This window comes from Bubalus bubalis, chromosome 19 (genome assembly GCF_019923935.1).
Source record: "Bubalus bubalis isolate 160015118507 breed Murrah chromosome 19, NDDB_SH_1, whole genome shotgun sequence".
Lineage (NCBI taxonomy): Eukaryota > Metazoa > Chordata > Mammalia > Artiodactyla > Bovidae > Bubalus > Bubalus bubalis.
In genome coordinates this window covers 62,107,149-62,124,683 of record NC_059175.1, presented here as the reverse complement: position 1 = coordinate 62,124,683, position 17,535 = coordinate 62,107,149, and the positions used below count along the sequence as shown (strand labels likewise).

At 41.1% G+C, this 17,535-nt stretch overlaps 1 protein-coding gene across 4 annotated transcripts in view; it reads right to left on the bottom strand.

Annotated features, from left to right (window-relative positions):
* Positions 1-17,535, bottom strand: part of CTNND2 (catenin delta 2) — a 1,127,175-nt gene that overhangs the window by 32,945 nt on the left and 1,076,695 nt on the right. For all 4 annotated transcript variants that reach the window (XM_025270807.3, XM_025270808.3, XM_044932646.2 and 1 more), the window contains one exon: positions 13,872-13,956. In XM_025270807.3, the coding sequence (XP_025126592.1) occupies positions 13,872-13,956 (85 nt within the window). The remainder of the gene's footprint in view (positions 1-13,871; positions 13,957-17,535) is intronic.

The window sequence follows — 17,535 nt, the reverse complement described above, 5'->3', positions numbered from 1 at the left end:
CTAGAAAAGGAAGAAATGAAGAACCCCAGGGTTAGTAGAAGGAAAGAAATCTTAAAAATTAGAGCAGAAATAAATGCAAAAGAAACAAAAGAGACCATAGCAAAAATCAACAAAACCAAAAGCTGGTTCTTTGAAAGGATAAATAAAATTGACAAACCATTAGCCAGACTCATCAAGAAACAAACGGAGAAAAATCAAATCAATAAAATTAGAAATGAAAATGGAGAGATCACAACAGACAACACAGAAATACAAAGGATCATAAGAGACTACTATCAACAATTATATGCCAATAAAATGGACAATGAGGAAGAAATGGACAAATTCTTAGAAAAGTACAACTTTCCAAAACTCGACCAGGAAGAAATAGAAAATGTTAACAGACCCATCACAAGCACGGAAATTGAAACTGTAATCAAAAATCTTCCAGCAAACAAAAGCCCAGGTCCAGACGGCTTCACAGCTGAATTCTACCAAAAATTTAGAGAAGAGCTAACACCTATCCTGCTCAAACTCTTCCAGAAAATTGCAGAGGATGGTAAGCTTCCAAACTCATTCTATGAGGCCACCATCACCCTAATACCAAAACCTGACAAAGATCCCACAAAAAAAGAAAACTACAGGCCAATATCATTGATGAACATAGATGCAAAAATCCTTAACAAAATTCTAGCAATCAGAATCCAACAACACATTAAAAAGATCATACACCATGACCAAGTGGGCTTTATCCCAGGGATGCAAGGATTCTTCAATATCCGCAAATCAATCAATGTAATACACCACATTAACAAATTGAAAAATAAAAACCATATGATTATCTCAATAGATGCAGAGAAAGCCTTTGACAAAATTCAACATCCATTTATGATAAAAACTCTCCAGAAAGCAGGAATAGAAGGGACATACCTCAACATAATCAAAGCTATATATGACAAACCCACAGCAAACATTATCCTCAATGGTGAAAAATTGAAAGCATTTCCTCTAAAGTCAGGAACAAGACAAGGGTGCCCACTTTCACCATTACTATTCAACATAGTTTTGGAAGTTTTGGCCACAGCAATCAGAGCAGAAAAAGAAATAAAAGGAATCCAAATTGGAAAAGAAGAAGTAAAGCTCTCACTGTTTGCAGATGACATGATCCTCTACATAGAAAACCCTCAAGACTCCACCAGAAAATTACTAGAACTAATCAATGACTATAGTAAAGTTTCAGGATATAAAATCAACACACAGAAATCCCTTGCATTCCTATACACTAATAATGAGAAAACAGAAAGAGAAATTAAGGAAACAATTCCATTCACCATTGCAACGGAAAGAATAAAATACTTAGGAATATATCTACCTAAAGAAACTAAAGACCTATATATAGAAAACTATAAAACACTGGTGAAAGAAATCAAAGAGGACACTAACAGATGGAGAAATATACCATGTTCATGGATTGGAAGAATCAATATAGTGAAAATGAGTATACTACCCAAAGCAATCTATAGATTCAATGCAATCCCTATCAAGCTACCAACAGCATTCTTCACAGAGCTAGAACAAATAATTTCACAATTTGTATGGAAAAACAAAAAACCTCGAATAGCCAAAGTGATCTTGAGAAAGAAGAATGGAACTGGAGGAATCAACCTACCTGACTTCAGGCTCTACTACAAAGCCACAGTTATCAAGACAGTATGGTACTGGCACAAAGACAGAAATATAGATCAATGGAACAAAATAGAAAGCCCAGAGATAAATCCACGCACATATGGACACCTTATCTTTGACAAAGGAGGCAAGAATATACAGTGGATTAAAGACAATCTCTTTAACAAGTGGTGCTGGGAACTCTGGTAAACCACTTGTAAAAGAATGAAACTAGAACACTTTCTAACACCATACACAAAAATAAACTCAAAATGGATTAAAGATCTAAATGTAAGACCAGAAACTATAAAACTCCTAGAGGAGAACATAGGCAAAACACTCTCTGACATACATCACAGCAGGATCCTCTATGACCCACCTCCCAGAATATTGGAAATAAAAGCAAAAATAAACAAATGGGACCTAATTAACCTTAAAAGCTTCTGCACATCAAAGGAAACTATTAGCAAGGTGAAAAGACAGCCTTCAGAATGGGAGAAAATAATAGCAAATGAAGCAACTGACAAACAACTAATCTCGAGAATATACAAGCAACTCCTACAGCTCAACTCCAGAAAAATAAATGACCCAATCAAAAAATGGGCCAAAGAACTAAATAGACATTTCTCCATAGAAGACATACAGATGGCTAACAAACACATGAAAAGATGCTCAACATCACTCATTATCAGAGAAATGCAAATCAAAACCACTATGAGGTACCATTTCACGCCAGTCAGAATGGCTGCGATCCAAAAGTCTACAAGTAATAAATGCTGGAGAGGGTGTGGAGAAAAGGGAACCCTCTTACACTGTTGGTGGGAATGCAAACTAGTACAGCCACTATGGAGAACAGTGTGGAGATTCCTTAAAAAACTGGAAATAGACCTGCCTTATGATCCAGCAATCCCACTGCTGGTCATACACACTGAGGAAACCAGAAGGGAAAGAGACACGAGTACCCCAATGTTCATCGCAGCACTGTTTATAATAGCCAGGACATGGAAGCAACCTAGATGTCCATCAGCAGATGAATGGATAAGAAAGCAGTGGTACATATACACAATGGAGTATTATTCAGCCATTAAAAAGAATACATTTGAATCAGTTCTAATGAGGTGGATGAAACTGGAGCCTATTATACAGAGTGAAGTAAGCCAGAAAGAAAAACACCAATACAGTATACTAACGCATATATATGGAATTTAGAAAGATGGTAACAATAACCCTGTGTACGAGACAGCAAAAGAGACACTGATGTATAGAACAGTCTTATGGACTCTGTGAGAGAGGGAGAGGGTGGGAATATTTGGGAGAATGGCATTGAAACATGTAAAATATCATGTATGAAACAAGTTGCCAGTCCAGGTTCGATGCACGATACTGGATGCTTGGGGCTGGTGCACTGGGACGACCCAGAGGGATGGAATGGGGAGGGAGGAGGGAGGAGGGTTCAGGATGGGGAACACATGTATACCTGTGGCGGATTCATTTTGATATTTGGCAAAACTAATACAGTTATGTAAAGTTTAAAAATAAAGTAAAATTAAAAAAAAAAATTAAAAAAAAATAAAGTCTAAGTGAAGTGAAAAAAAAAAAAAAAAAGAACTGGGTACAGCGATCAAGAGGACTGTTGCCATCAGCATGGGCATAACATTCTCAGGCATAAACATCTCGGTAGACTTTTCTCTCATTTTCCCACTTTGTAATAGAAACTGTTTTTCACTTGGACCCATGTCTCAGCCTCTCTTGGTGGGAGATTTGGCCACGTGACTAAGCTCTGAAAGTATTTACAAAGGCATCCCCCACCCCCACTTTAAAAAAAAAAAAAAAAGGATGCCTTTTCCCATCCTTTTCCACTGGAACGTGGACAGGTTGAGGTCAAGGAGGAGAACACAGATGAGGGCAACCCTCTAGAGATGGTGATCACAGAGTTTGAAGCAGCCAAAACCCTGGTCTGAGAGGTGTGATACCAGATCCGGACAATTAGACTCCAATGTGACAGGGCGTGATTGGCTAAATAATGTGCTCCCCCCACCAAAGATACCCATATCCTACTTACCTAGAATCTGTGACAGACTACATTATGTAGCAAAGGGACTCTGCAGGTGTGGTGAAGTTAAAGCTCTTGAAAGAGGGAGATTACACTGAATTATTCAAGTGGGCCCAATGCAGCCACAAGGGTCTTCAAAGAGAGATACAGGAGGCAGGCATTCAGAGAAGGTGATGTGACCACGGGAGCAGAGACAGAGAATCAGAGAAGCCATGCTGCCTGCTTAGACGATGGAGGAAGGGGGCAAAAGGCCAAAGGGAGCGGCGGCCTCTGTAAGCTGGAAAAGGCAAGGAAATGGATTCTCTAGACAGCTTCAGGAGGGGGTGCATCCAAGACCAACAGTTTTTTGTTTTTAACTTTAATATTATATTTATTTAATCCCATATATCTAAAATATGGGATTTTAAAATCTGGTCTCTCAGGCTCCTACATCCATGGGACTTCCCAGGCAAGAATACTGGAGTGGACTGCCATGACCTCCTCCAGGGGATCTTCCTGACCCAGGGATTGAACTCGAGTCTCCTGCATTGGCAGGCAATTCTTTACCACTGAGCCCAGAGAATATCTCAAAGAGGACTAATCATATTTCAAATGTTCAATAGCCAACCCCTCACTAATGGCTACCATGCTGACCCTTGGACCCCAAGGAGATCCAACTAGTCAATCCTGAAGGAAATCGACCCTGAATATTCATTGGAAGGACTGACGCTGAAGCTCCAATCCTTTGGCCACCTGATGCGAAGAGCTAACTCATTAGAAAAGACCCTGATGATGGGAAAAATTGAGGGGAGGAGGAGAAGGGAGGACAGAGGATGAGACGGTTGGGTGGCATCACTAATTCAATGGACATGATTTTGAGCAAGCTCTGGGAGATGGTGAAGGACAGGGAAGCCTGGTGTTCTATAGTCCATGGGCTGCAAAGAGTCAGACATGACTTAGCGACTGACTGACAGCAATATAACAATGCGGAAAATCTCAGCTCCAGACTTAAAGAGAGGACAGGGAGAAGCAGGTGAGGCAGGCATAGGAACTGGGCAGGGATGACAGAAGAATGGAGTCAAATCCCCCTTCTTGGCTCCTCTTCTTTTTGTCCCCAACCCCAGCTGCGGGAGTTCCCCAAAGCTCCACTTTACTCACTGCAGAGCCAACCCTTTGATTTCAGCCCAGTGAAACCTACTTTGCACTTCAGCCCTCAAGAACTGTTCAGATCATGAATTTGTGTTTAAGCCACCAAGTTCGTTGTAATCTGTTAATGCAGCAATAGGAAACTAACAGAGGGTGATTAATTTCTAACTGCTGTAAGCCATGTTTATTTGGGGTGTGAGACACAACTGATTAGACCCGAGGACAACTTTAGATGATTAAATACTTGCAACAAGGTATGTGACAGGATGTTAACATAATTTTCTTCCATTGCCTGTGTTTTGGCTAAGGTCCCAAAGCAGGGAACAACAGATGCCCCATTGTTCCACATATATTCTCAAAGTAAAAAATTAGATCATCCATTCATCTTTGTGGATGTGGGGGATAAAATAAGGTTCTGCAGTATAACACATGCCCCACCTCCAGATTACATGAGTTTAGGCTGAGAATTCACTAGTGGGTGGAGAACGTTGGTGGCGAGGGCTTCCTTGAAGGCAGTTGATGGGCTGGGCATTCCCCAGCCTATCCCCCATCTCCTGAAGCCTGGGAAGTGAGCTCCTTATTTTGCCTGGCCAGGGGCTCTCTGGTGTTTGGGGGTTGTAGGAATTACTATGATCAGGGTGAAGCACAGACTCAGTGCCAGAGGTGGACCAACCATGGAGCTCAAGAAGCTTAGGTTTCAGGATCGTCCACTGCATGAGCCCCCTCCAAGGCCTGTAGAAAATTTTATATTTATAAAGTATTTTCTTCTTAAACAGGAATTCCCACACTAAGCTACGGGGTGGAAAATGTCTATCTGCTCTGGTCTCAGTGCAGGGTAGTGGAAGCCTTAGGTGCATGGAGAGCCTGGAGCAGTTTGCTGGAAGAGGTCAGGTCCAGGCCAGCGGTCCTCAGCTGGAGGTTGGTATTAAATACCGAGCCCACCTGCCAATGTAGGAGACATGAGAGATTCAGATTCGAATCCCAGATTGGGAAGACCCCTTGGAGGAGGGCACAGCAACACACCCCAGTATGCCTGCCTGGAGAATCCCACAGGCAGAGGAGCCTGGCAGGCTACGATCCATAGGGTTGCAAAAGTTGGACATGACTGAAGCGACTAAGCATGCACGCATGAGCAAACCACACCACTGTCCTCATGAGAGAAGGAGCCAGCACGTGGGCATCTGTTGTAGGCCGGGTGTATCAAGGCCAGGGTACAACTGTGTGGCCAGGGTCTCTCTCCTCTCTGCAGATCCCCCTTTCCTGGCAGAGCCTGGGAGGAGGGTGGGGGTGTGGGGCACTGGGACACAAGAAGGAATAGCTTATGAGAGGGGGAGCAGGTGAGCTAGGAAGAGACAATAAACTGATCACGTCCTTTCTCCCCAAGCAAATGAAAGCGCTCTTAGACGTAACTCATCCCATCTACTAGAAGAAGGAAGGGTGAGCTTGAGTGTATTGCCCAAAGTAACAAGAATTGTGGCAGATTTACATTAAACTTAGCTTTTTTTTCTAATTCAAAGGGACATGTACCCTAAAGTTCATAGTGTCACTATTCACAGTAGCCAAGAAATGGAAGAAACCTAAGTGTCCATGAACAGATGAACGGATAAAAAAAGATGTGGTACATATATACAAGGAATATTTGTTGTTTAGACACTAAGTTGTTTCTGACTCTTTGTGACCCCAGGGACTGTAGCCTGTCAGGTTCCTCTGTCCACGGGATTTCCTAGGCAAAAATACTGGATTGGGTTGCCATTTACTTCTCCAGGGGATTGTCCTGACCCAGAGATCGAACCGGCAACTCCTGCATTGGTAGGTGGATTCTTTACCGCTGAGCCACCTGAGAAACCCACAGGGAATATAGACCAGCCCTAAAAAGAAGGAAATAATGCCATTTGCAGCAATATGGATGGACCCAGAGAATCTCATACTAAGTGAAGTCAGTTAGAGAAGGACAAATATGATATCGCTTACAGGTGGAATCTTAAAAAATGATACAAATGAACTTATTTACAAAACAGAAATAGACTCACAGACATAGAAAACAAATTTATGGCTACCAAAGTAGAAATGGGGGAATATATTAGAAGTTTGAAATTAATGGATACACACTGTTAAATAGAAAAATAACAAAATAAGGTCCTATTGTATAGCATAGGGAACGATATTCAGTGCCTTATAATAACCTATAATGGAAAAGAATCTAAATGAGAATATAAACGTGAAAGTGGTAGTCACTCAGTCATGTCCAACTCTTTGCAATCCCACAGACTGTAGCTCACCAGGCTCCTCTGTCCATGGAATTCTGCACTGCAGGCAGATTTTTTTTTTTTTCCTACCATCTGAGCCACCAGGGAAGTCCTCAAAATACTGGAGTGGGTAGCCATTCCTTTCTCCAGGGGATCTTCCTGATCCAGGGATCAAACCCAGGCCTTCCACATTGCAGGTGGATCCTTTACCATCTGAGCCACCAGGGAAGCCCACGAATATAGGGCTTCCCTGGTGACTCAGTGGTAAAGAATCTACCTGCAATGAAGGAGCTGCAGGAGACGTGGGTTCAGTCTTTGCATCAGGAAGACCCCCTGGAGGAGGGCATGGCAACCCACTCCAGTATTCTTGCCTGGAGAGACCCATGCACAGAGGAGCCTGTCCATGGTGCTGCCACAGTCCATGGGGTCGCAAAAGAGTTGGACACGACTTAGAGGCTAAACAACAGTATATACACGTATAACTGAATCACTTTGTTGTACACGTGAAACTAACACAACATTGAAAATCAACTTCAGTTCCCAAAAAAGAAAAGTTTAGTGAGTTTTCTAGTTCCCAATTCAATCCTTTTCCCCCTGCTTTTGTCTCTGGGGTACTTTTGGAAGTTCTGATTTAAAATGTTACAGTAAAGCCACCTGGGAGAGCAGAGGCAGAAAGGAAACATTGAACTTAGATGCTGCTTGGGTAGAATTTCCCCAGCTGGGAGGTCCAGCCCTACAGCAGCTCTAACTTAGTCACTTCTTGTTTAGCAACTGCCATGTGCATCGATTTCCACTTCTGCACAATTGATTTTTGCTTCTGTTCCCATTTGTGCCTTTGTTTTTGGACAGATATCATATGATGAGTGTCTGAGAATGGTCTCCGAGAGGTCAGCAGACCTCATGAAGGAGGGCCTTATTTGTCGATACAAAAATCAACACGCAAACGCCCAGATTTATGGAGGAGACAGCATCATCACCGAGTTTAACCTCAGCCTCTTTGTTTCCTACCCGAGCTTGATGTGCATGATTTAGAAAAGAACTCGAGCCACAGTTGGAAATCTGGAGGACACAGCATCCAGATTATTTAAGAGCCTGACCATAATTATGACTGATTCACGTTGTCGTAGGGCAGAAACCAACACAACAGTGTAAAGCAATTTTCCTCTAATTATGGAAAATTACATTACCATATATAAAATAGATAGTCAACGGGAATTTGCTGTATGGTTCAGGAAACTCAACTAGGGGCTCGATATCAACCTAGAGGGGTGGGGTGGGGAGAGAGATGGGAGGGGATATATGTACACCTATGGCTGATTCATGTTGAGGTTTGACAGAAAGCAACAAAATTCTGTAAAGCAATTAACCTTCAATAAAAAATTAATTAATTAAAAAATGCAAGAAAGAAGACTGTGATCAAAAGTTTTCATGTGCTTCCAGTCATTTCTTGGTGAAGAATTTTCCAGTACAGTAGAAAGATGAATAAATTCCTGGTGGACAATTTCCTTGATAGAATGGCAGCTCTACATTCAGTCATTTATTTCTATAGGGGATTTACTGCTTTTCCATCACCAACTTAAATACGCACCAAGGAAAAACATCTATTTATTCTCAAGATGGCAACATGCTACAGCAAGTATAAAAGTATTTCTTGCTCCTCTTGCTGCAAAGCTTTGAGATCAAAATTTTGAATTTTGATCATCTTGTGTGTTTTCCTGGACAATATTTCAAAATATCTTTCTAGTTCTCGCTGCAATCCAGTATTGATTTTTAAATGTCCAGCAAGGGAGAGTGATGAGGGACGTGAAATGTGAACCGTGACTTCAATTCACAGGGATCAGGACCACTGACTCACCGAGGTACCGAGGCCAGTTTCCTGGAAGCAGCGAAAGACGCTGTGAGCGCTGTGTCCACTCGCTCACCCGCTGTGGTTTGGTCATTTGAGGAAATCTGCAGGCTTCCCTTCCCTATCCATAATTACTTATTGATTTCTCGTTTTGCGGGTGCAGCAGTGGTGGGAGCAATGTAATGAATCCCACGGCAGCAGGAAAAGAGAGTCCTGAGTGATTCAGGCCATGAAGGGCATGACTTCACTCCCATCAAAGCTCATTATTCACTGGCTGAATGGTACCTGCAGCCTGAGAGTCTGTCTTCCCGACAATAAAAGGAAGGACATTTAAAGAGTAGTTGTATGCTTTGTTTCTCTCATCCAGATGGCAACAGTGAATACAATATCTCTATCCACAGAAAGACTACCTTGTTCGGTTTCAAGTTTTCAAGCACAGGTGGTTTGGCATTCTTTGAGACATAAGCTCACCGAGCAAGATCCCAAGGGGTAAGGGTAGGAGGGTTGGTGGGGGAGTGGGGAGGGGAGGCATGGGAGGGTCAAGGGGTGTTGGGGAGGGGTAGGAGGGTGGGGGACCCCACAGGACCACAACTATAGAAACACAAGGCCATGACTATTCATGGGGGAGAATGAGTCTGGTTTCTAACCTTGGTGACCATCAGCAGAGTTTGATTCTGATGTCTGATCTGTCTTTGATCTGATCCCTGCATCTATGAACAAAGGACTTTGCTCATAGAGTGGCTGAGTAGATGCTGTTCTTTCTGGAGCTCTTTGCAATACTTAGAGCAAAATAATGAACCTAAGCATTATAAGCTGAATGCCAGAAAAACTCTCTCTCTCTACTTGACAACAGGGGCTGCCCCGATGCTGTGTCCTGGCCTTAAGTTCTAAGTTTTGCACAGTGATGAAAATGTAACTTTCAATTTTTAGGTTTTGCTTTTTTGACAGCTGCAGTAATAATAAACGTTGCTACCCTACAACTGAAAAGAGATGACCTTGTGGAGACATGATGACTGGCTTCAAAAATAGGAAGGCTATCCTACAGAAGAGAAAGTAGATTTTCAGTATAGCATTAGAGGACAGATAGTACACATACAGAGATTTTTACTTCATATAAGAGTTCTAAAAAATCATAGCCACTCAAAAATGGAATAATATGCCCCCTTAGTGATTTGCAATGGATAATTAAAATACTCGGTTAGCCAGAAAGTTTGGGTATTTCTACATGACGTTACAGAAAAATCAGAATAAACTTTTTGGCTAACCCGACATTTGAACAAAAGGAAATGACTCCTGGAGCTGATGCTACACCTTCCTTCTTTTAGTAAAATAACTCCCTCCTCCTGCCACCAAGCTTTAGCAGGGTTCTGGTGGCTCACATTTCCTACCCTCCCTCACAGCCGGGTACGTGGCTGTGGCCACATGATTGAGTTCTTGGTCGAGGCAGGGGAGCAGAAGGTTGGTCCCTTTTGCATCACACGCTTCAGAGAACATCACCTGCCCTCACTTTTCCTACAGGCTGCGATGAGAGGGGAAGAGCTCAGTTAGGGAGCTTGGTACACACAGGCAATGTTGATACCATAGTACAAGGCAGGATAACAAGACAGATCCCAGGGTCACTGCTGACTCTGGACCGCCTGACCACCTGCCTAACCAGGTACAGGCCCATGCAACAGAAAGGGATACTTGTTTAGCTTGAGTTTATGAATTTTTGAGTCTCCCTGTTAAGAGTAACTTAGCCTGTATCCCAAACAATATAACTATATATTTTTTTGAGATGTGCATATGATTAAGGTATTATGTAAGGGTTTATAAGAAATGCTTTCTGCAATTTTATAATTCTATGTCCCCATCTCCCCCTCCCCTCAAATTTATCTCCTTTCTTTCAAAACCAGTTGTCCCAACAAACCCTACCATCATCAAACATAATCACGCTGTCAGTCATGACCGCAACTTTTTCTTTTAAGTACCAGTGTTCAAAAAGTCAAGAACTTTTGATTGCCTCCTTTTCTTTCAGCCCTCTATCAAGTCTGCTCCAAGGCTCACATTCTTTCTGTTTGAAACCATCCTCTGCAAAAATACAGATGATAAAGATATTTGAAACTTCTCTTTGTGGTTATCTAATCTTAAGGATTTTTTTTAAGGTGATGCATTATTTAGCCTTTGTGTGATAACATTCTTCTGTTTCTTTTCCTTTAGGGGAGAAAAATCAGAAGTCCAGGCCTCACTGAAGTTGAAGGTTTGGATGATGCAAATCTGTTTTGGCTCACAATGTGTCTGGACTCCAACATATTGTGGTCAACACATCCAGCCAAAAGAATATTCTGATTTATTAAATGGATCTCTAAGTGAAATAAAGTAGTTGAGCTAAGGAAATGTGGTTCTGGCCTCTGTGCTTGGGTCCTAAGGAGGAAAGAAGCCAACGACAGGTGGATCTTTAATTCCGTTCCATAGATATGCCATTGTTATTTCAGTTTACATCTATCTACTTGTGTTTTTCCCTCTTGTCCATAATGCCCTTTTCCTCTTATCTCCTAATTCATGCAAACTCTATAGATTCTTCAAGATTTTTCTCTGTAATTTTCTTGTTCTTAATTTATTCAGTAAATCCATAATACGTAAATCTGAACCTAATGCAGTTGCCAATCACTGTTCCATATTTCACTTTCATCCACAATAGCTGCTCTACATGTCACGTTTTCTTTGGAACTCTTCCTTTCCTAAGCCTATAATAGGTATTTAATAAACAGATTAGAAAGACGAATAATTATAGATATGGATCAGGCATTTAGAAAATGATCTCTCAATTGTCAGTGAAGAACAAAATAGAAATCTATTGCCTCACTGATTAAAAACAATTCATAAGGATGAATGAATTTGGATTTTCTCACCACAGGATCTTTCAAAAAGAAAAGCTTTTGTGAATTTTGAGCTTTGCCATTGTAGCACTTACACTGAGCACAAAGTCCTCGTTTCATTTTGCAACTACACAATTTGGAAATCATTAAGAACAACAGCTCTTTCTCAATATTTTAAAATCATGGATCAACCGAAAACATCACCTTCAGCTTCTACAGCCCGTCTTTCTTGAATCTCCTCACATTAAGACACATTTTAAACCCTCTTTAGCTCCTGAGTTTTAGCACCATTAAATTTCTGACAACATACTCTTTTTTTTTTTTCCCTCATGGCAAGCGAAAGACAATTACACTTTCTGAACCCTACTACCAACACGGAAAAAACTAAAATGGAAAACTCATACTATGATTCAACAAATAACTTGTGGAGTCTCTAAAAGCCGTTTCCCTTCAATGCACAGAAGTATGAGAAGGTATATTCCAGCAAAGAAATGGTTGGAATTCAGGGGAAGTGGAGTTTATTCGAGGCAGTAATATTTCATTGAACTTCCAGAGCCACTGATTCACAACGTCCAGCTCTTTTCTAATTTATAGTGTGTTCTTCGTGTCTGGCTGCCTGTTTAGCCAAAGGATCCTGTCCCTGGAGGGAATTCATTTGGCTTCTGAAAGAGTCCCAGAAGGAACCAAGGGATGTGCATTTCAAACAAAACAGGCAGAATGGAACTCAAAACACTTTAGACAAATAGCAAGATATTTAGGAAAGGATATAATTAATCCAGAACACTTCTGCAATATTTCAGCCTAAACATACTTCCTCTTAAGGAACAGAAAAATCTTGAAAGAGATTTCTGAAATATATGGGCTAAACTTTAAATTGAAGTACAAAGCAAGGCTTACAGGAAATAGGAAGACCTTGGAGAAATCTAGAAATATACTCTAACTTAGTAGAGTCAGTTATTAAATATTTAACTTTCTCCCACAGGCTTAGAAAAAGATCAATTTTCCCTCTGGCAAGATGGATCTCACCCTCTCTTACCCCTCTGAGCCTCTTGCTGTGGCCCCACCTCCCATCCCAAGACTGGGATGCTGGGGACCAAGGTGGCAGTGATTCTTGGCTCCCCCCTCCATGCAGGCTGCCAGGGGAGGCGAGGAGGTGCTCTGGGAAGTTGATGATGAAGCCCTGTTCACGCTTTCCGAATCCCTATGGAGACCAATGTCTATGCTGTTCTCCGTGCCTATCAGGATGTTCTCTGCTCCATTTGTTAACTCAAATCTATCTTGAGAGCTCTGATCATTGAAACAACTCACATATGCTGTGTGGTAACAACAGAACAGTACCTTCTGGGGGACACTGTTTGCTCCCAACCAAAAAAGAAAAGTTGTGCATCCTTTGTTTACGAACGTGTGGGAAAGAATCATATAATCAAAATTTCCAGATGTGACCTTTTTGCTTCAGGTTATGTTTCTAAACTATTTTGGGGAGGAAGTTCCCTTTGAAATGTATGACATAAATTTCTGCCTGCCTCCGGGGAGTCTTGTGAGTAAACGCCCAGCCTCTTCGTACAATCTACGACCGTCATTAGGATTATCAGCCCTTCACCTGCGCGTGAACTGGTCAATGTCTTGGATGCGGAACTCAGGTCTCTACTCAGTATTCCTAGGTTGCAAGACTTCTCAGTCTCCCGAACCGCCTTTTGCCTTTTTTTTCTGTCTCCTCTCCACAATGACTTCAGTTATTTATTGGCACTTGTTGACGCTTCTGTGTGAGAGTGTGTGCAAAATCCCTCAGTTCATTGCTTTTTAGTCTCTTATACAATATAGAAGCTCAGACACAAACTTATTTTTCTCGAAGGTAAGACTCTACGGTTATAGGTCTGTCCAATTCAGAAAGTTCATGGATCTTAGGATGTATTCAGGGGACACTTAGCGACCCTTTTTTTTGCATCTTTACTGATTTTCTTGTTTCACTTGTTTCACCTGCTCAAACTCTCAGACAAGGTTCCTTTGTATCTGTGACACATCTTGTTATGACCAAATACGGTCTTTAGGCTCAGGGTCTGTGTGCAGCTCCTGAGCCAAGAAGGTAAAGCAAACCTTACCTTTTTGTAGAGACTCCTCAGATCTCGGTACTGCCACATGCTGTTGAGGACCTGAGATGCCGCCTTGACCACCTTCGGAGAGTGTCTGATAAAGAAAAGACAGGACACACAAGTGGTGAGGAGGACCGATGGGCTTCAAATGACTTGGCAGGAAACAGCAAGAATAAAGAGAATAAAAGCCTCATGGCTTTTCTGACCCTTTTCTTTCTCCAGTCTGGACAGTGCAAAGGATGCAGGTCACCACTGTCCAACCTCATTCTCCCCCCGACACCCATGGCAGGGGGCAGGATAGGGGTCGGGGGAGGAAGGTATTGTAATTTGGCAAAGAATTTTCACAATGCAAACCCAAAAGCAGTGCATTGAGTTAGAATGCAGGTTCAGCGCTGGACTAGGAAATGGAACAGAAAGAATCTTGACCAGGAAAGGCAAGATTAAGGGGTTTTAATAGCTGTGTTGTCTAACCTGTGTAGATGGCTCAGTGGGTAAAGAATCCGCATACAATGCATACAAAAAGGAGACACAGGAGACTTAGGTTCGATCCTTGGATTAGGAAGATCCCCTGGGGGAGGAAATGATAACCCACTCCAGTATTCTTGCCTGGGAAATCCTATGGACAGAGGAGCCTGACAGGCAGTAGAAAGGGTCGCAAAAGAGTTGGACATGACTGAGTGCAAGCAAGGAGTAAGGAAAAAAAAAAGATACTCATTTTCTCAGCTGAAGCATAAGAGCTTGTATAGCATTTGCTCTTCTGCCTGAGGGGTACAGGGAACTGCTTTCCTTTTGCTAAGGAAGCCAAGCACAGGCGATTGGCATGGAGATGACCTGTGCACTCACGGGCACACGGGCTCTCTTGCGTTTGTGTGGAGGAATAAGCACGGATAAAAGAATCTATAAACAAAGCCCTTCATACAATTCACGTTCTGTCCTCCAGACCAGAGTGAGAAACTAAGGTCATGTAAACCTTTGAGTAGCGGTTCTTACCATTTTTTTTTTTTTTTTTTTTTGAGTCATGGCTTTGAAATCCTTATGAATCTATCCCTAAATAATGATTCGGTGCCAACCTGCATCTCAGATCAGACTCTAGGTCGAGACATCTGTGTTGATTCAATTCAATCTGATTCTTGGAAATTACTTGGATGAGTGGTGAGGGCCCTGCTAACTACCTGTGGATTCTTTGCGCCAATGGGCTGAGTCCACAACCAGCCTCACGATCTGAGTGGCTGACATGGCATTGTGCCTGATCTCAAGGGCTGGCACACTTTTGCTATAAAGGGTCAGCTATCAAATATCCTTTGATTTGTGGGCCATATGGTCTCGGTTGTGGCTACTCAACTCTGCCATTGCAGGAAGAGAGGAGTCATAAATAATACATAAATGAACAGAAGTGGCTGTGTTCCAGTCAAGTGTTATTTACAAGAAAGGGTGGACAGTGGGATTTGGATCATAGCTGGCTGACCCTTGGTTTATGCGGGGACTCCTGGAGTTGGGCAGGTCGTAATCACACATGAGGACGCCAATGTGAAGTCCACCCCTGAAGCTGACTCATGATGCAGTGGCCCACAGATTCCCCAAAGAGAACATGTGAATTGAGATCAAAACTGCTTTTAACATAAAATAGTCCTTAAAATGGAAAGCGAGCAGATGGTGAGATGGGATCAAGTTGAAGTTGGACTTGAGAGCCAGAGTAAATGGATATGTGTGTGCTAAGTCAATTCAGTTGTGTCCAACTCTTTGTGACCCTATGGACTATAGCCTGTCAGCCTTCTCCAGGCAAGAATACTGGAGTGGGTTGCCGTGCCCTCTTCCAGGGGATCTTCCTGACCCAGTGATCGAACCCACGTCTCTTATGTCTACCTTCACTGGCAGGCAGGTTCTTTACCACTAGTGCCACCTGGGAAGCAAGGACCTGTATTTTGCAATGAAATGATGGGACCTTAATATGTTATCAATTAAATGTCTGCTATTTTCCTGGATCTTCAAGTGTGCAATGTAGAACAACTACGTTTAAGGTTTCTTCATCCATTTACTTACTGGAAACTGGAACACTATCTCTTACTTATTACTGCTGACTTGGAATTCAACTTTGCGTTTGAAAACTTAGTTAATATTGTGTACTTTTAAAAGAAAAAATATAGTACTCTTGTAAATTTCAAAAAAAAAAAAAAAAAAAAAAATTTTTCTCCATGAGATGAGCTATATTTAAGCAAAATACATATTTTCTTTACCTAAAAGGCACAGTTGCTAAATGATTTCACATTTATGCTAGTATCATGCTCTAAATATATTGAATTCTTTTGACAGAGAATTCTAGATCTTTTCATGGATATACATACAGGTACACTTTATTCTTTTTTAAACAATTGAATTATAATTGACCTACAACACTTTGTTAGTTCCTGGTGGTCTGATAGCTGTATTCAGTGCAAAATAACCACTATGGTAATTCTATTTACCATCTGGCACTACACAAAGTTATTACAATATTATTGACTATATTCCCCCTGCTGTGTATTTCATCCCTATGGTTCATTTATTTTACCACTGAAATTTTGTACCTTTTAATCTCTCTCACCCATTTCACTCATTGCCCCATCCCTCTCTCCTCTGGCAGCTACCTGTTTGTTCTCTATATCTTTGGGTCTGTTCCTGTTTGGTTATGTTTGTTCTTCTGTTTTGTTTTTCAGATTTCACATGCAAGTGAAATCATATGGTATTTGTGTTTCTCTAACTTATTTCACTTAGCATAATATCCTCTAGGTCCATCTATAATGTTGAAAACGACAATATTTTATTCTTTTTTTATGGCCAAGTAATATTCTCTTGTGTGTGTGTGTGTATATACACACACACACATACATACATATTGTAGTAAATAATATATTTACTACCTGTATATATACAATATATACATACATATTGTAATAAATATGCTCCCCTGGTGGCTCAGATGGTAAAGTGTCCACCTGCAATGTGGGAGACCTGGGTTTGAGCCCTGGGTTGGGAAGATCCCCTGGAGAAGGAAATTGTAGTAAATAATGCTGCAATGAACACTGAAGTTCATATACTTTTTCCAATTAGTGTTTTTTTTTCTTTAGAAAACTATACAGAACTGGAATTGCTGGACCATATGGTGGTTCAATTTTTAATTTTTTGAGGACCCTCCATACTGTTTTCTATAGTGGCTGTACCAATTCATATCCCAACCAACAGTGTATAAGAGTCCCCTTTTCTTCACATCGTTGCCAACACTTGTTATTTTTGTCCTTTTTAATAGCCATTCTGATAGCTGTGAGGTGATATCTCATTGTGGTTTTGATTTGCATTTCCCTGATGACCAGTGACATTGAGCATCTTTTCATGTACCTGTTGGTCATCTGTAAGTCTTCTTTGGGGAGAAAAATGTCTTTTCAGTCTTCTGCCTAATTTTAATTGGGTTGTTTATTGAGTTGTATAATATATATATATAATATTATATATTATATTTTATAAATATTTTATAAATTTTATATATAATAAATTATAAAGGAAATTTTATATATAATAATAAAGGAACAAGATAAAACCTCAGAAGAAGAACTGAGGTCCTAAATTTTATATATAATAATAAAATTTATAATATTTTATAAATATTATATATAATATTACATATATATCTTAGATATTA